General features: G+C 44.0%; 2 protein-coding genes across 5 annotated transcripts in view; one reads left to right on the forward strand and one right to left on the reverse strand.

Annotated features, from left to right (window-relative positions):
- Positions 1 to 1,022, reverse strand: part of Sara (Smad anchor for receptor activation) — a 45,630-nt gene extending 44,608 nt beyond the window's left edge. Inside the window, exons 1-2 of the mRNA XM_065449444.2 lie at positions 594 to 1,022; positions 371 to 462 (exon numbers count right to left, since the gene is read on the reverse strand). Of these exons, the coding sequence (XP_065305516.2) occupies positions 371 to 428 (58 nt within the window). The 5' untranslated portion in view covers positions 429 to 462; positions 594 to 1,022. The remainder of the gene's footprint in view (positions 1 to 370; positions 463 to 593) is intronic.
- A 247-nt stretch (positions 1,023 to 1,269) lies between these two features.
- LOC135916180 (putative phosphatidate phosphatase) overlaps positions 1,270 to 23,970 on the forward strand; it is a 47,610-nt gene continuing 24,909 nt past the window's right edge. For 2 of the 4 annotated variants that reach the window (XM_065449448.2, XM_065449449.2), the window contains exons 1-5: positions 1,270 to 1,537; positions 6,178 to 6,329; positions 8,049 to 8,150; positions 19,403 to 19,675; positions 21,451 to 21,633. In XM_065449448.2, coding sequence (XP_065305520.2) covers positions 1,453 to 1,537; positions 6,178 to 6,329; positions 8,049 to 8,150; positions 19,403 to 19,675; positions 21,451 to 21,633 — 795 coding nt within the window. In that variant the 5' untranslated portion in view covers positions 1,270 to 1,452. The remainder of the gene's footprint in view (positions 1,538 to 6,177; positions 6,330 to 8,048; positions 8,151 to 19,402; positions 19,676 to 21,450; positions 21,634 to 23,970) is intronic. The other 2 variants (XM_065449446.2, XM_065449447.2) reach the window with 1 other exon arrangement.

Genomic DNA, 23,970 nt, shown 5'->3' on the forward strand with positions numbered 1-23,970 from the left:
GTAATCAACCTTGGTCCAGTTGTCAGTGATAAGATACAGGGCGCAGGGGCTTGTCAGGTGGCCCGAGGTCAGTTCAACAATTAGCGAGATAAGTATGTTGGCGAAAGGATTAAGGAACACAGCGACGTTCGCCGCACTGCTGTCTGATGCCGCTAGCAACGTTGGCCGCTACGAGGTCGCGCAGGCATGTCGGCGTTCGAGCTACTAAGGGCGCAACCAGTAGCAGTAAATTTTTTAATTTTTATTTCACAACACAGCAATAGAGAACCGAAAGACACTCCCCGTTAATCTGTCCCAGCTTAGTAAGTCACGCCTCCTAGCCGCCTGCTATCAACAAGCCCGCGAATGTCGTGAGAGTCTTAACGCCCACCTTCGCTTTGCTCAAGCTCGTCAAGCACTTTGTCTAGATCCACTGCAAACTTGTCCATCGCTGCCTGGCATCCATGCCACGTTTCCGGATCACTGTAAAAAAGAAATTAAAGGGGGAGGGCGCGAGGAGCGAAAGAGAAACGAGCTCACAGTTTTGTAGAGAGAGGGAGATTAAAAAAAAATTGTAACAGCAGGAACTTCTCAGCGCTCTGTCGGCGGCTTACCTCTGCTGAAACCGGCGGTTGTATCATAATTCAATCGAGTCTCTCTTCGAGCACGTCGAGTCTCTCTTCGAGCAGTGTTCCGTAAAGCTGCCTGCGCGTCTACAACGCGAACCGGCAGAATACCAACACGGCACTGGTAACGACGTAGCGAATACACTCCCGCGGTGATGACGATCACTGGGCCAGTACACAACACTCCACACGTCTCCAACGTCCGCCCGAGCGCTCCGTGGGCGAAGGAAAATAACCGCGCAGCGGAGTCGCGTACGACGGACACAGGACTTACAATAGAGCGCACAAAACGCCTAATCCCAAGGGCGGGCAAGTATCGAGCAGTCGAGGCACGGGGAAGAAATTTTATCACAAATTACAACAGTCAATACCACTAGGTACTGTCGACAGATACCACCACACTGGACTAAAAATGTATACCGAGTGTATCCACGCACGCGAACAAACAAAAAAAGTTTACTCACTCTCCGCAGCTCTTCGCTGCAAGCCTTGTAGCGCTGTAGTCGCTAACGTACAATTATTGCCACAACGGCATCGTTACCGACATCAGCTTGATATCACTGACGATGCACATGAGTTCTAGCATGAGTTCTAGAATGATTCCAACTGAAAGTCGAGAGTTGGGCCACTGTGTGTTACAGCGTTTCAGGTTTCAGCATAAAAGCAGCGGAAGAGCCCACAAGTGCTGCCGCAGTTGGGCATGTAGGCGCGCTATGGGTGGTACTGTGGGACGGTGCAGCCAAGTGCAGCGATAGAAGTGCGGCAGTTGAGTGGAGTTGCAAAATTGCGGTGCGCTTTTGATAGGCAAGAAAGAGACGAACACTGCTGCTGATTTTCGTTTTCGTGAATGCCTCGAGGATCGTCGTCAGCAATGCCGCAAAGCAATAACCTTGCGCCCACCGTTGCAGTTCACTTCGTGTGTCTCTGTGCAGGTGAGTTATAAAGCTCCCTGTTACACCACGCCTTGAAAGTGCTTACGGACTGTTTGCGCTCAGCGCGGATGTTTGATCTATCTTCTCGCCGACCGTCGTGCGCTTGGGAGGCTCCGATGGGAACTTTATGACTGCCGGCCTGCGCGGCGATCGCGAGCTAATGCCAACTTTCAGCTTTCGTTCTATTATTTCTTTTTATTTAGTCATACTGTTGGCTCGGAGGCCGTTACAGGGGTGGGGTACAGCACAGAAAATGAAAAACATAATGTACATTATACACAATGCACGCAAATTATACATAAAATACTGCTTTTGAGCATACATTCATAAAAACCAGGATTTTTTTTTTATTTAAAACAATTAAAAGGAAGTCGAGCATAGCGCGAACAGGTTCCGCGTCGCATTTTCGTTGGCTATAGCATCGGGGACAGTGCGCTGCTCCTGATCACGATCCTTTAAAAAAAAGAAAGGAACCCTCGCTGTTTCGGTTTCGTAATTGAGAACACGCGCTCGATTACCCGTCAGACCACCACGAGGTTTTTGCATTGGTGCGTTCGGGCGACTGTACGCTACCCTCCGTCTCTAAACGCTGTGCGATTCATAAATAATGCAACCTTACAAGGACAGCTGCCCAGAAAGGGACACGCCTACGATTGCTAGAGCAGCGCTGATTGAGCCGGAAACAGATTGTATGTTTTCGCAAAGCGCAATTGCCAAGGTAGAGAGAACATATTGAAAAGGAAAAAAAGAATTGTTGCGAGTTTATAAAAGTTAATGCAGTGCTCGCTGTATATTCTTCGATGGGGATCGAAATTTCAGCGTCTCCCATAGGTCGGTAGACCATATGCCATAACTGACCATAACTGACCTTTTAAAAGGAGCGAATCGGGGATGGAGACATAATCGCTGCTAACGCAGGCGTGCGCTAACGGTCACACACACTTAGATAAAAACACAAGAAAAAAATATGGAACAAAAAGTGCAGCGATGAAAAATAACTGGAAACAGGAACACGTTGGTGGAACAGGACCGTTATATGGAACAATGCCTCAGTTAGCGCTGTATTGGGAACTTCTTTGAATATGATTTATCTGTGCTTTCATTAACAAGTTATGTCTGTAAAACGCGTAAAACTGTGGGTATCATACAGTGCACTTAAATCGCGATCGAGTCCTGTGGGGCTGCATCGCAATCGAAAGTGCTCGTGTACGTGACACCCGTTTCAGTGATTGCTCACGTAAACCACGAGAGTTGTCGAAGAGGTAGGTTAGTTGGTTTTAATCGAGACCAAACATAATGCTCTAACAGGTGACATGAGAGAGAGAGAGAAATAACTCGTTTTCGTGATCTTTTCGGCTAGATCAGTGCTTATATATATTCAGCCAACAACGGCACTATGACCTCAAGGCACCAACACAGTATATTATCGATGCGCCGAGCTTGACACTTCAAAATGCTAATTTAAGCCCGAGAAACTTAATGCAACACCCATAGTAGAATTTGTGGCACACTGAAGCAAAATTTTATTTACAATAGGCCAGCAAACCGATTACTAATTTAATAATTAGTATGCTTATTTATTGCTTGACGTAAAGGGCGTAAATAAAGTTCAAGTTGATTAAAAGTATTTGATCTTTAATTTTTGTGGGGTTGACAATTCTACATTTCAATGTTTAATATAGCTTAGCCTCCCTGTGCTTTAAATTCATGTTAATGTCTTTAAGCTTTCATTGGCTTCGATCATTGCCTGTTGGCTTTGTATGGTTGCCCAGTGCAATTTAATCTAAGAGGCACTTAGTGCCCCTTAGATTATATATATATATATATATATATATATATATATATATATATATATATTGAAGGCCCCTCGCCTTCGCTCAGGCCCGAAAAAAGCCCGGAGTGCCGTCTTCGCTGCCTTCTTATCGGGCCGCTCCCTTCCCGGCAGTCCCCGCGCGAGTTCTTACGATAACACGATCGGTGCGCATGCTCCATGCGACGAGGCGACGAGTGCCGTTGTGGCGCGCGTTTCAAAGGCTTCCCCCGTGCGCGCTGCAGAGAGGGCCCGACAATATATATATATGTATATACCACCAGAGAGATGTAGGAAAAATTGTTTACAAATCCTTGGGAGAGTCAACTATTTGGTATGTTTTGACCATTTATGGACTAGCATCTTTTTATAAATGAACAACAACAGATAACATGTTACTCAAGAAATTATATCTTTTATTTCCTGTGGAACTTTTCAGGCAGCTCTCTAAATACATTAAATAGCTCTGTATTACAGTTAGAAAATTTTAATTCAGACATTCTCGATCATGTCTAAAGAGTGAGCTGAATAGTTCTGGACAGTATTTTTACAGAAGGCTGCTAAACATACTTGTCAACGACAGAATCATAAGCAACATAATCACATCAAATTAGGAAACACAATAGAGCTAAAGTGTGAAAAATGAAGCCAGAACATTACAGATAAATAATGGGTGTCAAGTCATTGAACTCCATATTGAAGCGAAAGAACTCTGTTAAAAGGTCACCTATAGTATTGTATACATGGCACCCCAGAGGAAAAAAGATACCTTGGCCATGAGGCCCCACTGGTGGAAGCAACTATAAATTTGACTCATTTGGAAGCTGAAAATGAAACTGCGCATATATTCCAATTATTTGGCATCGCCACTGAGGAAAGTGTACCTGAACGGACATGGCTAAGCAAATCCGATGCACTGATGAAAGTGTAAAGAAATTCACTGTTTCCAGGACGTGGCATACAAGATTGACAAGTGTGTGAGCAACATGAAGGATGCATTTTGTCTCTCTTTTATTCAAACACACATTGACACACACACTGCACAAACATGCGAGTAGTCACTTTAACACAGTGTAGCTGACTGCTGACTAACAAGCAATGGGTCCCATTACAAAAGCCTAGAGCAACCTGAAATATAAAGCGTTGATTTGTCAACATCTTTTGAGTGTGATATCCTAGCAGCTAGTGACCACATATAGAGCTTACCTTTTCTGTGAACAATGAACAGTGGGGAAAAATATACCATAAAAATAATGGGCATAAAATCTCCACAAAAAGCAAGGAAGAACTTGCTACCCTTGGTAGTACTGTTTATTTGTGAAGTCTTGTGAAGAGAGGTGCCATTAGGTTTACCATACAGTTTGGCTCGGCAAACTCATAGCAGGCGTATTTTATTATTTAAACCTGTGCTACAAGAGTGGAGTTGCACTTTCCGAAACTGGAACTATATGTTATATTATGTGTGCATTTCTGATCCCCCAAGCTGCGATTCAGCAAGGACTTAACTGTTTCTTTTTAGTTCACTTTTAAATCATCCTCGCGTCTGTGTGTGTTATTTTTTAAAAATGCATTCAGTCTTTCAAGTAGCAGCTATCCAGTTTGAGGATTAAGTCAAATAGGATGATCAATTTGACGATTGAGTCAATTGGCTATTCAGTATTTTGGGATACTCCTTGTTTGAACATCTCCCCGTAACATCCCCACACCCCTGCGAAAATTGGTAAGCACTTATTTACACATTATACATTAGAAATGTAGTACAAAGGTTGATGGTACACGCACAGTTTAACTTTAATTAGCGAGAGCAACTAGTGTTGCATAGAGCTGACTTGAGAAATCAATTAGCAAGGCACAATTTTTGTGTATCCATTTAGGCTTTTCTTGACAGATCGCACTGCACGGATTGACATCTCCATTGTCAGTTTGCAAAATACAGGACACGTTGCTGTGATTCTATCGCCACTTTCCTGCTAGCTATCCAAGCAAGACAAAAGTTCACAGGAAGATGAAGGCATGAAGCAATAAAGTGTGGTTAAACAATGAATGTCGCTGGAGATGTTGTGGCACTCCTTTTCTGTTAGCTGATGGCAGACTTATTGTCTTATTGCTTTATTACATTTATTGCAGCAACCTAAAGTTGTCTTACTGCCTTATTACATACTCACACATCTACATTGCTTGTCTTTATTCAGTGACCATTTCTCACCAGCAACCACTGTTACAAAGCTGTCACTTGGCGCAAGACATGCTTTCATGTATTGGAACTTTCTCAAATTGTTGTTGCCGATTTTATAGTGAAAAGATCTTGCGTAATCGGATAACGTGTTGAACATGAATCATGGTGTGCTGGCCCGGCTACTGATAGCGAAAACACAGGAGTCGTGGTATCGCTCTGCGGAAAGCCCCATGAACTCTTGCGGCACAGGCACAATCAAAGCGATTGGTGAAAAGTCTGACAAGTTGTGTCCTATGATGAGCCGTCTACTGAGACTTCACGAGATTCCTGTGGTGGCACTCCGCGAAGCGATGTTGTGAGCTCCGGCGTTCCCGCTAGCAGTGGCTGCACCTGCACATTCTGGATTGTACGTGAGCACCAATGATTATGGCGGAATGTGCGATGGGTCACATATATATATAGCTCACGCACTTGACCCGTACATCAGATTTCACCGTCTGATAAGTGTGCTCACCACTATCGTTGTGCTTTCAGTCGCTGCTTGTTTTCCTGGGTGCGAGTTTGCCCAATAATGAGTTAGGTTTGTGACTTACGGTTTCGGTATTGTCTGGTTCATCACCATGGCTACAGTGTGACAATATTAATCTTTTCCAGTTGGCATACCTATCCTTGCCCTCTTCCTGGCAGGAAAGCCATTTAAACGTGGCTTCTTCTGCGATGATGAATCGCTGAGGTACCCGTTTCGTGACTCCACTGTGACATCACCAATGCTCTATTCCTATGGCATCCTCATACCTATTATCGTGGTGAGTGCTGTAAATATAAGTTCCTTGCTTACTTTTGAAAATTGACAAATTGCACCGAACATATTAGAGTGGCAATTTGATTGAAGAATTCTGGTGCGTGCCATATCGCTTGCCATGCTTAAACAGTTATTTTATGGCTTTCTTTTTTTTTTTGCGAACAGGAGGAATATTTCTTAATTTGATATGCACTTTTAAATAGTGGCATTTGAAAAAACAACACATCTTCTGCACTTTCAACAAGTAGCGAAAGAGCATATTTTAATGCTGCTTATTTGTTTTTAGGAAAGAAAAAGCTTTTCTGAGAAAGCTTGCAGAGTGAAAAATGTGAATTAGAAGTAGATTAGTTTACAGTGACATAGCTGGGGAAGCTGTTCAAAAACAATGGTTTGTGTACTTATTGGTACAAGGAAAGGAGCTTGTCATTACTTGAGAAATGAAAAAAATGTCTAATTGCTGGCATGCTTACATTAATCATCCAAGCTGCAATCTCATCAGTGCCTTAGGCAGATATTTATGTCTTGCGTGCTTCGGTTCCAAGCATATGAGACGCAGCGTACTTATCAAAATAAGGTCAAAGAGCAGAAGCTTGCAGAAGGTAGCACTACATTAAGACAAATGCACACAAGCAACAAAATGTTCTCATGTCACATGTTTGTTTGCTTTTCTCACTTTTTGAGGCAAGGCTGACAATGGTTCAGATTAGAAGCTGATATTATGGAAAGGAAAAAAAACTAAAAAGAAATCTCGCAGACTCTTTACTCTAGTGTGTGAACAACATCTAATTGTGATAACAAAAGGCTATAGCAAGCACTTCACAATGAATTTATGTCATTTACTATGTGTTGACATTCTGTTGAAAGGCTTAGAGATTGATTATTTGCTGAAATTGACAAGTGTTCGAAGTTCGTTATTCATGACTTGAAGAATCTTGCTGCACACACAAAAACAGCTGCAATTTCATGATCACACATAGCACTCCAATGTTTGCAAAACACCAAGCGCGAGTCCTCCATCGTTGCAGGCGGAAAGTGGCACCCCTCACTGCTGCTTTGTGCATGTTCCAAACTGCACAACATGCAGTCTTTGTGGCAGTGCAACTGGAATTGCCGACAGCTCACATCACGTGAAAGGGGTGTAAGCAACTTTGCCTATTCTAATGAATTATGGCAACACCCAGAAGAACAAAACACAGATTTGACCACTCAAGTTTTACAAACGTGAGTGTCCGAGTCAAGAGGCATACAAACTGTATGTCTCTCAACTCGACACTGTGTCTTGAATCTAGAAAGCAGAAGGTAGTGCTGCACCTGAAGTGAGCTGATTGATTGTGAAGCCAAAACTTTATGAACACACTCAATTATTTACCAGAGTGCTCTGGCATGAGGAAGTGCTTCTCCATAGACATTGCATTGCAGGCATCATCGGGGCATGTTACTGGAGCACAATGCCTAGTTCAGCCTAGGAAGTTGTCTCCTACATTTGCACCTAGGAATAGCTTCAAGTTGAGACACACTTGGAAAAGGTCCCAATTCTTTTTTTTTTTTCTTTCCTAAAAGGCGAGTTGGCAAGCTTAGTTGGAAATCGTGGATAAAGATGCAGCAGTGACGAATGTCTTAGGGGCTTGGGAGGGAAGGCGGAGGCAGGTGTGTATCTAGGTTGGGTGGCTTGACAAGTTTTGCTGCTACATACATTTTTGCTTGCATTCTCCTTTCTGTGAAGATAAGTGTGCTGGAGGGAATGCGAGCCATACTGCGTGTGCACGAGCTGATCGCCACGAGCAAGAAGCTGCTGTTCAAATGGAAGGTGCCATCGTCACTACAGGTATGAGTATTGTATTGTACACATTGGCATAAACTTTTCGGAGGAACAGAGAAGTTCACGTTTTTATGTTGAACATTTATTCTGCACTATCAAGAAATAAACTTTCATTTGTCAGTGCACCTCATTATTGTCTTGCTGTTTTTGTTGTCCTTCAAATCCTTTGGTGCCATTTCCAAGCCATGCAAGCCATCCTGGAGTGCCTCGCTTCCTCACCCAAGCTAATTTGCCTGAAGAGGACGTGCAGGCATCGTAAATCTCCCTTCGGGAACCCTCAGTGGCCTATACTCTTTCTGTTAGGCCATGTATAGGTGCTGCTTTGTCACTTCTTTGCCAGGCATTACAATCTCTCACGGAATTTGTTGAGAGTACAGGGCAGGCTAGACCAACCCTTCTTTAACCCGCTGCCTTAGTCCACCGCCAGTGATGGAACTATACTATTAGCAGTATGGACACATTGTGCCCCCTCTGCTTTAACTTCTCGTTCTCATCTTTGACCAACCTTTCCCTCAGTGGTGCACTTGTAAATGTTCTCTGTTAAGTTCACCTTGTGAGAGAAGAGTAGATGCCTTTTGCTCTAATAGAATTTCCTACTGTATTAGTGCTAATGGAATCGAAGAAGCGTATTGGCATTACTGCACAGAACGTTACATAAGAGGCATTGACTGCATCTTCTAGCACCTTTGTAGCATAGCAGCCAGAAAAGCAGCTGGGCTCGTTGGTTACTTATTTTCAGCAAGTAACATCAAGCACCTTGTATGTATAATGCAAGAGCAAACACAGGAAACCAGAACTATCTATATCCCAAAACCCCTCCTCCCATACTCTGGAAATGACTCGCATTCTACTGGGTAATCGCGAAGAAATTACACGTACACCTCTGCGATGCAATGATGGTCAGCTTCAAGCAACTTCATGCTTGAATGTTTTGGTGAATTGAAGAAAATCTTCCACATTCTACGTATCAAAGTGCAAGTGTAAGTGTGCACTCATCGTCAACAAGCGATGCAGGTGTATAGGTACTGAGCATTGCTGCCGTAACACCTATGCTGAAGAATGAAGAGACACGAGGCACTACTACTAGAGCTCTTCTGACCACTGACTGGGGTTTGGTGTGACCAATGTGCACATACTCAGCAGTCGCGATGTGGCATTTACAAAAGCCGTGGTGGTTTACCTCCTTTTGGTTTCACTTCCAGTTTTGGTTTGCAGGTGCTACATGCATATTGCACTTTAATCCTTCTTTGCACCATGCTTCTCATGCTAATGGCACCTGGCAGCACAACACATTTTGGAACACAGATGGCCATAACTGTATGTTCTACACATATCATTTATGTAGTGCACAGATATCAGCAGTGCGGAATACTGGCATCAGACATGCAAACGACATATAGGTGCTGCAAAAAAAATTGTGCTCTGAAAAATCTCAAAATAATTTCTATGCTTTGTGTATTTGCAGCAACAATGTTCTCCTTTGCTGGTATTTTAACATGGGCTTTATTTACAGCCTATATTTATTCAGAAAATAGTGAATACTGAAAAACAGATATATGACTATTGTGCGCTATGCTACATTCAGAGCATGTATGCAAACATACCTTGTTAGAATGATTAATGGATGTAACGAAGTAATTGTCATTCCTTTTGCAATCTGTTTAAATGGATACAGTGAACCTTTCTTCTTTAGCTCTGAATGAAGATTTGCTAATAATTTTGTGTTGATTGGACCTAAGTGTGGCGGCACACTTGCAACTCGTCTGAATCAGCAGTTTAAAACTCCCACTAGCTGTCGACCTTTTGGAAACGCTTAGCCCATCGCACCAAGCAATGTCGAATGCATGTGGTAGTTGCTCGGTGGCAGCGCGACGAAAGAGCCGTTGTCTGGTAAAGAGACGCTTTATTCAAATGCCGAGGCATCTGTCCGAGTCCAAGCCCGAAACTCCGCTCTCCCTCACACCACCAAAACATGACTTTTTAAGCTCTCAGTTGCACAAAGTAGTCGCAAACCAGCTAATTACACATGCGAGTTCACATCATTGCAACCAACAGCGCAACCACCTTCGTTACTGCACATGGCATTGGTGGAAACAGTGGCGCACTTTACAACACGCCAGGGGATAGGATTGCTCAAAGACACGTGTCATCTCCCTCTCCCCTACATTAGGCTCCAAGTATCAGCCCTTGATGTCCTCCCCTTTTCTCCTGCAAGCGGCCGCCACGCAAGCTGCGAGAATGTTTGCATAAAATCACGGCTTATCGACTCCATGTCTGCCGGACAGTGGGCTGCCCTGCCAGTAATTAGAAAACTCTGTCCCCTGTGCAGCTGTGGACCGGTTCGCTTGAAATCCACACACCATAACTGGGACCCCATGGCGATGGCACACAAAAGCATCCATCGGTCGTGGGCGGCTAAGTGGTGGTAAAGCTACCGCCATTTTCACAGGCATCCTCAGAAGGCGCACGCAGATTCCAAATATTGACACTCAAACCGGCTGGGCAGTGTCGCGTCGCCCAATTTCAGTGACCGAGATGGTCGACGAGAAATGTGGGAAGCACACGGGCATTAGCGGTGGCGGCGACCTCAAGCACCCTTACCTTTTAGCTTCATGCCCGTCGCCCCGAACGCTCCCCTTCAGCTTGGATCGTTTACCCTTTTGTTCCAAGCAAGGGTGCAGATCTAGTGCCTCTTCTACGGTGCACCCACTAATCCGATTTCATTTCACGCGTGGGTGTTTGCCGCGTCCCCTCTTTGCAGAACCCACCTGCGTCCTTCGTTTACGGTTATTGGCAGATACAGCAGCGTGTGAACTCGTCCTGTGCTTTGCTGTAGTCACCTAGACTGGGTCACACAACAACAGCAAGCCCAACTCCCTAACCTCAAACTGACTGCGTTCATGTCACCTAGCAGGATAATTTTGGCATCATTCCCAAAACTCTTAATATCAGCACTTAGGCATTCTGCTTACTCTTTATTCTTCTCTTTGACTTTTTTTCCTGTACACAAATATGTTTCTCCCAGCCAAGTTTTCTTTCCACGCATTGTGCATGATAACGAAAGATGCTCTTGACATTTTGACTTTACTCTTTTCCATTTAGCTTCCTGATGGATGAGCATTCTGACTTCTGCTCCCTTTCCTTCTGATTGAGTTCTGTTGCACCCTTCCCGTAATTCTCAATCACTGGCGGCTCTTCCAAATTTCTAAGGTACGTTTCTGTAACCGCATACACCATTGTTTGTTCTCTATTTAACTGCTCCTCAATCTCTACCCACTTTTCCTTTCTTCTGCCACCTTGCATGTTTATGTAGGCTATTGCATGGTGAGCTCTCTTTCTTGTTTTCCTCCTTTTTCTGTTATTGACGACGAAACAATTCTGAGGTTCTCCTAGGGGACCTTCTTCTCCATTGCTACCTACTCTGGCCTCCTGAGCACCCGTGGGGCCCCCCAAAAAAGCAACTGCATGACCAGCAAGTTGCCAGCCCACTTCTTGTCCAAGCCTGTGATTGAACTAGATCCCGTCTCGTTGAAAACCGTCGTACGTTCCCACTTCCCTGTTTACTTCTACAACCTCAAAACCCCTCTCTCGGCTCTGTATGGAACTGTCGCGTACAGGCACCTCTGGCACCATGCACACCACAGTCTGCATCTGAGGAGACAGCTCATGCAAGTCATCTACCCCCATCACCAAGCACTGAGCTAGTCCTGTCCCTTTTCTGTTTAGCATGTCATTTAGCCCACCTGCTACTATGGCAAGGTTGCGTCCTTGGGCATTTTCTGTGAGCTTTCCTTTTGCTCACTCCACGACAAGACCTAATGTACGCCCTGGAAATGTCCCTACCACTACTCTTATGTTGCCTTTCACCCTCTCCACAATTGCCTATGAACACCTAGCCAGGTTTCAGCCGCCGGCAATTATCACCCTTTCACTGTCTCGTACTAGCGTGGCCTCTCCCTGCTTCCTTTTGTCATGCTTTTCCAGGTGATTCGTACTTGACAAGGGGCATGGACCCCCGTGTTCCTGCTTTCCATTTTATATGTCGCCATCAGTGCCCTCTAGTGTGCAGCTATAAGGCTTATATGTTAGAGAGCCCTGTACAGCTACTCTACGGCATTCTAAAGCCTGCATAGAATACTACGCTAGCAGACGACACGTGGCATTGTACTTCCCATGCTCACCGTACTAAACCATACATTTTCAGAAAATTTCACAGCCACATCTAGCACACATATGCCAAGTACAGAGCACCGTAACTATGTTACCATGCCCTCCATAACTGTTGCTCCATCCGGTGTCGGTAAGCTTACTGATGGACTATGCATTCATTCTGCTCCCGGATACGATTGTATTAACTCGAAATTCTTAAAGAACACTTCATATTATTATTCCATCATACTATCCAAACTTTCCCAGCAATCCCTTGACCATTGTACACTACCTAATGAGTGGAAAATAGGCAAATTGATTCCAGTGTATAAATCCGGCAGCAAAGCATCCCCTAATAATTATCGTCCCATCTCTCTCACCAGTACATGTTGTGAAATGCTCGAACGTATTATTTTTACCAACCTGGTCAATTTCCTTGTATTGAACTCATTTTTTATGTCAGCACAGCACGGTTTTCGGAAATCTTACTCCTGTGAAACCCAATTAATATCGTTTACACATGCACTACACCATATTCTTGACAAATCATCACTAGCTGATTGTATATTCTTAGATGTTTCAAAAGCATTCGACAAGGTGTGTTACAACCTATTACTTCACATAGATGGTAACCTTTTGAAATGGATTGAGTGTTTTCTTCTCAACCGTTCGCAATTTGTTTGTGCTAACAACATTAACTCCGGTTTTACAGAGGTCCGTTCAGGTGTTCCACAGGGTTCTGTCCTTGGGCCCCTACTGTTCCTAATTTACATTAATGATCTTCCCTCGCTTATCAACTCCCATGTCCATCTGTTCGCTGATGATTGCGTCATTTTCAGAGAAGTTGCCAATGCTAACGATATTGAATTACTTCAGTCAGACCATACCACTATAGGGAACTGGTGCAATGAATGGTTAATGGAGCTCAATATTAACAAATGCAAAGTCATGCGTGTTTCTAGGAAAACATCTACAATACCGTCGTACTACATTAACAACATGTCGTTGGAATCAGTTTCTTCATATAAATATCTTGGTGTTTACATCACTTCCAACCTAAGCTAGTCTCTTCATACTGAGAACATAATTAAAAACACTAATCGCATGCTTGGCTACCTACGTCGCAACCTTTTCAACGTACCTACTAATTTGAAACTTTTGTTATATAAAACTTTAATACTACCCAAACTCGAATACACGACTCCGGTATGGGACCCTGCTCATGAAAACCTAATCACTGACCTTGAGATGGTTCAAAATAACTATGTTTTATTCTTGCTAACTACAACTGCACAGCGAGTATAACTAACATGAAATCTAATCTTTGCCTCCCATCGCTGGCATCTCGCAAAAAAGTTTCTCGTATTGCCCTCTTCCACAAGTTGTACCATCACCATACTCTACGAGATCACCTCATCCCCCATCCAATTGATGTATCCCGTCGCATTGATCATCAGTACAAAGTCGGCATTTTGTCATGCAACACTAAAAGTTTTTCACAATCATTCCTGCCGCGAACCTCACGTGACTGGAACCATCTTCCCGCCGAAGTTGTAGGCCTTATTAATTATGAACAGTTCCGTGAAGCCTTAGCTAATATTGTATATACGGGTGCCATTTAAACACTCCTGTAACCAACTGTATTTGTCTTCTTCATTCTTTTGTATTTACCACTCCCCCTCTGTAATGCCCTTGGCCTTGAGGGGTATAATAAATGAAATGAAAAACTCTCCACCGTGCACGCACTAATTCAAAGGCATCTGTGTTTGTGGGTATGAGGTACACAGTGTTTATGTGGGTGAACGTGATAGTTCCTTGCAACGCGAAGACAAGGTTTTGGAAAAACACTGCTCGAGTTGCTGGCCGATGTATGTATTTGTGTGGCCACGGCCACACATGCATACCCAGAAAGCGTACACACGCAAAGTATAGTAATGCTAATTATATATATATATATATATATATATATATATATATATATATATATATATATATATAAAGTCAACAAAAAAGACAACGACGGCAGCATAGAGGAAATTACTTGTACTTACTAAATCAAAGAAATGATAAATAGATGGTAATGAAAGTGGATGAAAAAAGAACATTTATTCTTAATGAACCACAGATGAAGTGGAAATTGGGATATGATTAGAAATAATGTGATAGCGATAGTGTAATGATATTAATTAGCAATAAACATGCAGTCACGATTGTGGTATCATACTTTACTCAGTGTCCATCCTGTTTCGTTCACGCTGTACGTAAATATGCTATAGTCATCCTGCGAAGGGTTTCTGCCGCATTATTATTATTTTTTTCCCATGGCAGCTACTGTGTAGAGATGCTACCTCACATTACACTGCCTTCAATATAGACCCAGGTCGGCGGTAGAAGGCACGTGCCCAGCGTTACGTGTTGTGTAACAGCGACAAAAGCGAGACACATGTTTGCGGCCAAGTTCACGCAATGCCGCACACGTCTCGATGTCATGCCTGCACTGGACTGCGAGGTACAGCCGTGCAACTGCGGTAGAAAATGACGACCCTTCAACTATGTATAGACAAGAAAATGACGCAGATACAATTACATTTGATGGGTTTTGTGTAGCTTATTTATATACATAGGGGCAGACAGCGTCACGGCAGGCTCGAAACAGGCATAAGTGCATTTTCTCTGCTGTCACTTGTCGTTCACATGGCATACCAGTAACCGCTATACAATTACGGTTGACATCACGAATACAACAGGAAAGTTCAAATGACAGCTATTTCTGTAATAGGAGGATTTGGCCTGACTCATAGTATTACCGTTGTCGCATACCTCTGCAGTCAAACGAAGCCACGCACACCTCTGGTTGCAATGAACTCTAGCTTTCCATGCGTACTGGGCGCAAACATACAGGTGACGGCATGCTATTCGTGAACGTATCAATATATATTTTTTATTTAGTTTTGTTGACGAGCAAAAACTGTGCAGCACATGCACCTACTAGCCAATGTTCACTGTTGCACACAACATCGCTGGGTGTCACCAGTAGCACTGCTAGTATTAGTGTCACAGGAACACTGTGCTGTATACCGTCTTTAGGGCAGTAATGTCTGGTTCCACATGGAGCGATCTTGCAATACGTTTATCAGAGCTGCAATGCGATATCTCATTTCAGTGCACCTTATTGTGGAAGACTAAATTATTGCTTGCGTAGGCGTATACAGTTGAATTCAGTGAAAATGTGTTTGAACTCATTACTCTGATTATTATTAATAATCATAATAATCATGCATGCAGACCACTGTGGCATGCCTCATGATACGCGCTGTCATTGGTTGCCGCCCACGCCATTCACACGATTTTGCACGGAAGTTCAACACTCTAAAGGGGTCGGCGCAGCTTACTCGCTGCAGCTGCATGCGATGTCGCAAGTGCGAAATCGATAAATACGCGTCAGGTTATAGGGCTGATGTCTTTGCTTCTCGGCCAGTTCTGCATAGGGGAAAGATGCAGTGGAATTTGAAACTCGAGGCGCAAAACCCTTATCTCAAAAATATTTGCTCCGTTGAAATACATGTTCTCCGTTAAGCCTTTGTACTGACACATGCTTCACACCTATCAGATATGTCGTAGTGAAAAACAGTCGTGCTTCTGCAACATCACTTCATACGAGATATCATACAGATAAGCCGTATTCTTCACAATCGCCATTCATTTATGGATCACGCGTTCCTAGATACTTCAGCTCGGTGCGCGCTCCTGCGTGCAGACATGTGCGATGGCTACAGTACACTGATAGCATTGTGCGAAGTGTTGCAACATACACTGATGCCTCCCTTCTGCCTGTGTCTGCTAAGTATCAAAGGTAAAAAATATCAACGCTGGCATTCTTTTTACTCCTAAAGACGTGACTAATTAGTCGAGTTTTGTCTCTCTCCTCCTTTTTTTTTTTTCACCAGTGGACAGGCATGTACCCAGCAGGGGGGGGGAGCCCCCCACTCCCCCCGGAAATTAAGCGGCAACGCCCCCTTCCCGTGCCACGACTTCTCACACACATTGCTAAAGCGCCGCCAAATCAATTTTGAGACTTGACAGCTATTCGGCGCTCGACAGTTTGCTGCCTTTTCACTCCTTTTGGCTCACAGTAGTTATCGGCATCTCCTGGGGTGTGAAGGCCAGTTTTCTCATCGATTCGGTGCCCGCGCGATTAACTCGAAATGCGTTTACTTGTCACCATCTATTCCAATGCTCACGTGCATCGCTGTTGCTTCATTAGTTCGCCTTTGTTTAAGCTGACCCAATGGATCGGAAATGGATTCAGTTCATAGTCAGCTGGCCTGTGTGCTCGTGGAGTGAGTTGCGACCGGAGACAACGCCATTTGCGGATAACTTTTCCTTTTGCTTCATTCACTGGCAGATCCTCGGATCCATATATCCGTGATATAAGTTAGATAAGGTGGAAAATAAAATCATGTGAAACAGCGTTCATGACCAAACCCTGCAATAACTGTTAAACCCATAGGGAATATGAATATCGCCTGTTACCACATCTGGTTTTTCCGTAAGTGTGCAGGACTTTTCATGCAAAATTGAAAACTGGAAACAAGAGTCACAAGGAGTTGAGAAATTAAGCGATCTGCTAAGGGAGAGAGCCGAGGCAACAGGCAAACAGGAAGAAAAAACGAAAATTAACAAATTTAACCGTTGCTTGTGAAACTGGTCATGGATCAACATCTTTTTATTTAAAAAGAAGTAGAGAAAATACTGCCAGAAGTGGGGAATGATTCCGTGTGTTTTGAATGATGCTTCTACCATTATCAGTCAAACTGCCTGACATAGCCACTTCTTAGCTATGCTTATGTGGGTGTTTTTCTAACCTTCCATGGTGGGCGCAGTACGCCTAGAACTGCAGCGTCCCGCGCTCTATGCAGTTGTACAGGACTGGCAGCCACGCATTGTTATGCAACTTCCGAAATAACAATACGAATCGGTTTTGGCACTTGGTAGAGCAGTAAACGAGGGGCCCAAAAGAACTGTGATTATTCCGCAAATATATATTTATCTGTATTTCTTCCAAAGCTAACTAAAAAAATAACGCTACTAGAAATCTTTATTTTACACTTTCACTTGTTTACTTGTTCTTGGCCCTGTTTTTCCTGCGCTCCTTTCCAGTGCGAGTCCATTTGATGTGGTTCCTTGTTTGTCAAGGAAAGGAGAGGTCTATTTCACAGGCTTATACCTGTGAGATACACCTTATATGATTTCTCATCTGCGGGTTTACGCATTTTTATGGCGGACGGTGGGCATTATTCACAATTATACTAGTAAAGGTACCCCCCCCCCCCTCCCCTCATTTGCACAGAAATGTTACCTTGGGTTGGGCCCAAGGTAAGGTTAAACAGTTGCACCCTTTGGGGTGTATATTTGTTCCACAGCAATAATCATCTGCCTTGCTTGTATTTCCTTTTTTGACAAATCGGCGCTCGCTACTTTCCTGTCGAGAATGCTATGTCACACTGATAATGTGCAAGCCGTTTCTGACTGAGAATTACCGGGCTCGCAGCGTTAAGGAAAGGAAACGCGGGCAAGACAGATCACGATTATTACTGTGGGACAAAATAAGTCCCAAAGGGCGTAATTTTTTTAAGAGTGTACACACTCATCACTCTAGAAACAGTTGCAACCTTTGGGGTGTATATTTGCCTCATAACAATAACAGTTATCTGTTTTGCCCGCATTTCCTTTCTTTAACACTGCGAGCCGAGCACTTCCAAGTCACGAGCGACATGCGCATTATCAGAGCATGACAGATCACTCTCAATAGGAAAGTAACGAGTGCAGCATTTTCAAGAAAGGAAACGCAAGACAGATGAATATTACAGTTGTATGGCAAATATGCACCCCGAAGGGTGTAACTGTTCTTAGAGTGATGAGAAAAGGGTGTTATGGCAACTCAAAGCACCCATTGTATGGGTGTTTTGGTTTGTCGAGGTGCTTTTTTCCTACACACACTCTTAAAAAAGTTGCACTTTTTGGAGTGTATATTTGTTCCACAACAATAATTATCTGCATTGCTTGCGTTTCCTTTCTTGATAAGTCCACACTTGCTACTTTTCTGTCGAGAATTCTGTGTCGCGCTGTTTGTGAGTTGGAAGTACCGGGCTCTCAGCGTTGAAGAAAATGCGGGCAAGACAAATTATGCTTACATTGTGGGACAAGATAAGCCCCAAAGGGTGTAAATTTTTTAAGAGTTGGGTGCGACCTAAAGACTAAGTAGAATACCCTTAAGAGAGTAAATCAGTTTACAGCTGCAGCTCATGAAACCTTTGCTTTGCATTGGTTCCCACAGTGCATGGGTTCTGCATGTATATATATCTTTTTTTTTATGAGAGAAAAACAGTGGTTGACTGGAGCAGCTTTGCCTATGACCCCCTCATGAAGATATTATTTGTGGTGGCAGTTTCACTGAAGCAGTGGTATTTGTTTTGTTGCCCTCTGTTAAGAAGGCAGTATCCAAAGCTTCAGAGCTGCAGCAATGCTACAAAAAATTCAAGCATGGCTTGGCAACGTTTCTGATTATTTTTGGAGTAGTCATGTAGCTTTTCATGGATAATGACACAACATAGCAGCGACTATAGAGCTTTAGCGTGTCTGTAACCACATTAACCTTTATGGAAATACCAAATTACGGTAAATGTGAATGGCTGTAATAACTATAGTAGCGACATCTTGTGACGCTTTGTCCAGCAATGTGTGATACGATTTTGTGTTGTGTGGGCATGTCCTCGTCAAAACAATGTAAGACAACATAGACTGCATGGAGTAGATTGCATCGCTGCCGACGCTTTGTCCAGCAATGTGTGAAACGATTTTGTGTTGTGTGGGCATGTTCTCGTCAAAACAATGTAAGACAAAATAGACTGCATGTAGTAGATTGCATCGCTGCTGACGCTTTATACCGGCAGATAAGTAGAATATAGTTGGTTATATAATGATTTTGTCTTTTCTTGTTAAATACTACACCACAAGATGGCACCATCAACCCAGCCACTCATGTTTATGCCCTCGGTAATCGAGCATCCCGTGAAGTTGTTTTCATCCATGTGCGCTGCTTCTTGTAGGTCCTCTATGTGCTGGTCGGTGTGTTCCTGATGGGAGCAGCAATAAGCCAGCTTCTCACGGACATTGCCAAGTACACCATCGGGCGTCTGCGGCCACACTTCTTTGACTTGTGCCGGCCTGTCAACCTGACGGTCCTGTGTGCAAAGCCGTATACCTATGTGGAAAACTTCACTTGCGGCAGCAATGCAACGGAACACCAGTTAAAAGAGATGCGACTCTCCTTCATGTCAGGGCACTCGTCTTTCTCGGCCTACACCATGATGTACACAGTGGTGAGTGTACCACAACATTTGGAATTGGTGCCGCTTGTGACTTTGGTGTTGCAGATTTAGGGATTGTGTGGCGTTGAAAGACATAGAGTATACTAATGTCACAAATGCTTGTAAAACAATAGGGTGCTATGCTCAGCCATTCTTTTAGTTGCTGGCTGTTATTAAAGTAACGTGACAGCATGAGTTGTTGACCAGCCATGAGATGTTAGGCTGCCCAATGGGCCAAATGGTTATTAAGGTATACAGTTGAAAGTTTAGAAAGGAGCATGTTCTTGTGTTACCAACTACTACGATAAATGGGAAAGGGAAATGAGGGGCCCAACTTGCTGCCAGTGGGAACCGAACCCACAACCTCTGCACTACGGATGCGTTGCATTTCTGATTGTGCTACAGCGGTGGCTCTTCCAAGTCCACTTTTTCAGTATTTATGTATGTGTAGGAGATCTAGCCCGGGGAATGTTAGCCAGCGCTACACAAGCCCATGGCCGTGAGTTGCACTGGCAGACAACTACAATACCTGACAATCCTCAAGCAGAGTTTTTGATGAAAACTAGAGTTGCAGTATTGCAGCATGCAATGCTGAATGTGCTCATGTGGCTGGCAAATGTGACTGGTTCTTCTGTCTTCACCTGTCCCCTTAAAAGCTGGTGCCTCATCAAAAGAAAAATTTCTTTCGGGCAACAACCAACCATCGAACCCTGCCTCCAACTAAACAGTGACTTGTAGTGCTGCGTATAGTAATGTTGCCACTGTATAAAACCACCGTATTAATGAAAGGTAATAGTATGCGAGTGCGTAGTGGCAGAGCATGAGCTGTGTATGCCTGCAGGCTGTTTGTAAATGCTTGAATGCATTGCTCATTATGTGGCGACACAGCGCATTTGTAGCTTGCAATGAAGCTAACAGTGTGTGAATACGCTTGAATGGCAGTATGACTTGGTGCAGCAGCTACTTGGCCAAGTGAGCAGGCACCTGTTAGCAGTTTTTTGGGTACATGGCCTGCATAACTGCTTCAGAATGAGTAAACCATTGTTCACAATGTTGAGTGGGGTGTGCCTTCAGGTTTGCCAACAGCTACAGGCTTTTACAGCTCATGCTTTGCTGCATGTTTGCACATTCTTGCATTTCTGGTGACTGTAGTCTCGGTGCACTGTGTATGGTTGAATTGCACTTGGTAACAGACAACAAAGTAGTTTGAGCATACAAAAAGCGGCATTCATTGCTCTTTCTGCGCAAGCAAGCTAGCTGATATGCAAATAATGACAAATTTTTCGATGAGATATGCTGAGGAATTGATGTAGTTCACTTTGCCACACAAGGATATAGAGCAAGAAATGTTCAGCCATGTCTGACACCTAAGTTGTTTGTGGGTGTGACCATGCGAGCAGAGGTAAATCCAAGTGATTGTATTCACCTTTGTTATTATCACACTCCGGAATGCACAAATGAGTGTGCGGTCAGTGTGCATGCACGCACCGTCACAGAGCAGGAGGAAGAAGCCTGTTCCTCTCGGGCTCGAGTTATCTATGCTATCAAGTGGAATTCTGATTGGCACACTCGCGCCATCTCTCGTCATAGCTACCACAATTCCACCATCACGCATGTGTCATTTGGATAAACCAAACAACAGGAAATCAAGGTTCGTATGCAAAAGATGAACATCGGGTGACATGAAGGAGTCGAGTGACACCACAGCTGCAGCCAAAACTTACGCATATTGAACGCACTCACCAGTCACGGGCTGTAATTGTCTAATTTTTCTTCTTGTTTCCCAGCTGTACATCCATGCACGGATGCCATGGCGCAATTCTGTGGCCATGGCTGCACGTACGGTGGTCCAAGTGGCACTGCTGTCACTGGCCTGGTACACAGCGCTCTCTCGCGTCTCCAACTACAAGCACCACTGGAGCGATGTGCTAGCTGGTTCAGCCGAAGGCTACCTGGTAGCCATTGTCGTGGTGGGTTTCATTTTTTACTCACGTGTTCTGGACGGAAGCAGAGAATGCTTTGAAGCACTTACTTGTAGTGGCAAGCATGGAGGACATGGGTTACGGTGCATGTCACTTGTGGACATTATTATTCTTAAGCATGAAACAATAGCGCGACACAAGATGAAGGAAAGAGGCACAAGACAGAGTGCTCTGTTCTGTTCCTCTTTCCTTCGTTCTTTGTTGCGCTGTTGAAGTGATCTGCTGTGTGACAAGATGTACCAACCAGCCCGAATTATCACGCTGCCATGAAACACAAAAAATGTCCCAGGGGTGCCCAGTCATGCTGGTTGGCACGTTTACAGAAATACTTAAGGGTTAGAGATGCAGGAAAGAACCTAAAAGTGTGGTGTTCACCTCGAGGAACAAGTTATTGCACTTGCCACAACTTATGTGAAGGTAAGCACAAAGAAATGACAAGCAATAAAAAAAAAAGCATGTGCTTACTATGCATACCAAGGGCAATTTAAAGCAATTATGCATGAACCTTCCTATTCTGTGTTTGTCTGTATTGTTGATTGTTTCTTTGTACTCGCACGTGGGGTAGCTTGTAGCATATCATTTATAAGCTTGCAATGAAAAGGCACCAGTGGGTTTTCTAGTTGCATTCTTGTGTGCCTTATACGAGTCACCCCAAGCGCTTCTGAGCCTGGCAAAAAGTAAGTAGTTACAACAATGTAGCAAACATTACAAGGTACAAAACACTTTAGCCAATATGTTTGACGTCCTTATTTCATTGTGCTCCAGCATAATTTCCATGCATTGTGTCGTGGCTGGTGAAAGATGGATGTGCATGCCTTTTTTGCATGCTGCATGTAAATTGCAAGTCACCACTTTTGTAGCAGTAAAGCCATAGGTTATTGAATAATGAAGGTTCTTGGAGGTACTGATGTGAATAAAGGTTGTGTACCTGTTTGCCTCACTGAAAGCAAGGCAATTTTACTATAAGGCAGTGCTTTTACAGCACATGGCAGCAACTGTATTGCATTGTATTGGCTGTAAAGGATGATGCAAAGGAAAAAAATAAAACAAATACTGGCAGTTGTTACCAGAAAGAGCACAACACCTCCTTTATTTTTAAGCAGTGGAAACATAAAAGCGACAAATGAAATGAGAACCCATGATTCTAGATAACTTGTCAGTTTGTCTACAATGGTCGATGGTACAGGCTGGAGCCAATGAAACTTCTCTTTATTCAAGGTCCCTGATGAAAAAAAGTTCCCTTGTCAGAACATTGGCGCTGTCCTGCAACAATCATTGTTGAAAAACCGACAGGGTAGGTAATCTAGTATCATAGGTTCTCATTTAATTTGTTTCTTTTCTATTTTCGCACCTGAAAAAGAAACCTGCGAGCCACACCTGCGAGCCTCTGTCTCAATCAATTTTTAAACTTTACCTTAGAGCCTGACAGAAATGTGGCCCCCTTTCTGTAGCTGTTGGTACACAGCTGACATTAAAGGAAAGTAATGGGTAATATGACCTGGGCAATGGGCAATATGTCAGGGGTGTTTGCACAGTCTCAGGGGCCACGACACGTGTGAACTTTATTCATTGCCTGTAGCATGCTGGCATACTCAACAAATTTTGCAAGGCTGGCATCATGGCCACCAGGGAGAGGTTGTGTGCAATGCGGCAGTTTAGCAAATGTTGCTAATGTAGAAACATTCATGGCAAGAGTGTATGCATTTGTTAAAAAGAAGAAAATCGCACATGCTTCAAGCATTAATACACATACAAACCTCCTGAGCACTGGCGTAGCAACAGGGGGGGCCGGGGGGCCGTGGGCCCCGGGTGCACGGGGCCAGCAGGGGGGGGGGGGGGGGGGTGTCATATACGTCTGAAGACACCCGAAAATTGGCGATATCCCCGCCTCCCTCGACTACACCGGGGGGGGGGGGGGGGGGTGACAGAAGAGCTAAGGGCCCCGGGTGCCAGACAACCTAGCTACGCCACTGCTCCTGAGAAAGGCACACTCAGATGTCATTAATCACTCTGGATTTACTGCATAGAAAAACTTGTGCAGTGAGTTGCTGTGCAGTGTCCCCAAAAAAGTAATTGCAGAAACTTTCCCCTTGATGGTCTCCCAGCACGAATGAGTAGATCAACATCTTATCTAAGAACCTTCTGTAAGATAAGGGAGCATTCAGTGCTGTGCCAGCAGGTTTGGTGCTTTTGCTGAGAACATGAATGTTTCTTTTTTTTTATGCTGTACACACAAGGGGCGTAATCAGTATTGAACGATCGCATTCGGAGAGTCACTTTCGCGAGGTTTTACAACACTCGGCACTGAACGCATTGAAGTAGATG

Source organism: Dermacentor albipictus, chromosome 9 (assembly GCF_038994185.2).
Source record: "Dermacentor albipictus isolate Rhodes 1998 colony chromosome 9, USDA_Dalb.pri_finalv2, whole genome shotgun sequence".
NCBI classification, from domain to species: Eukaryota; Metazoa; Arthropoda; class Arachnida; order Ixodida; family Ixodidae; genus Dermacentor; species Dermacentor albipictus.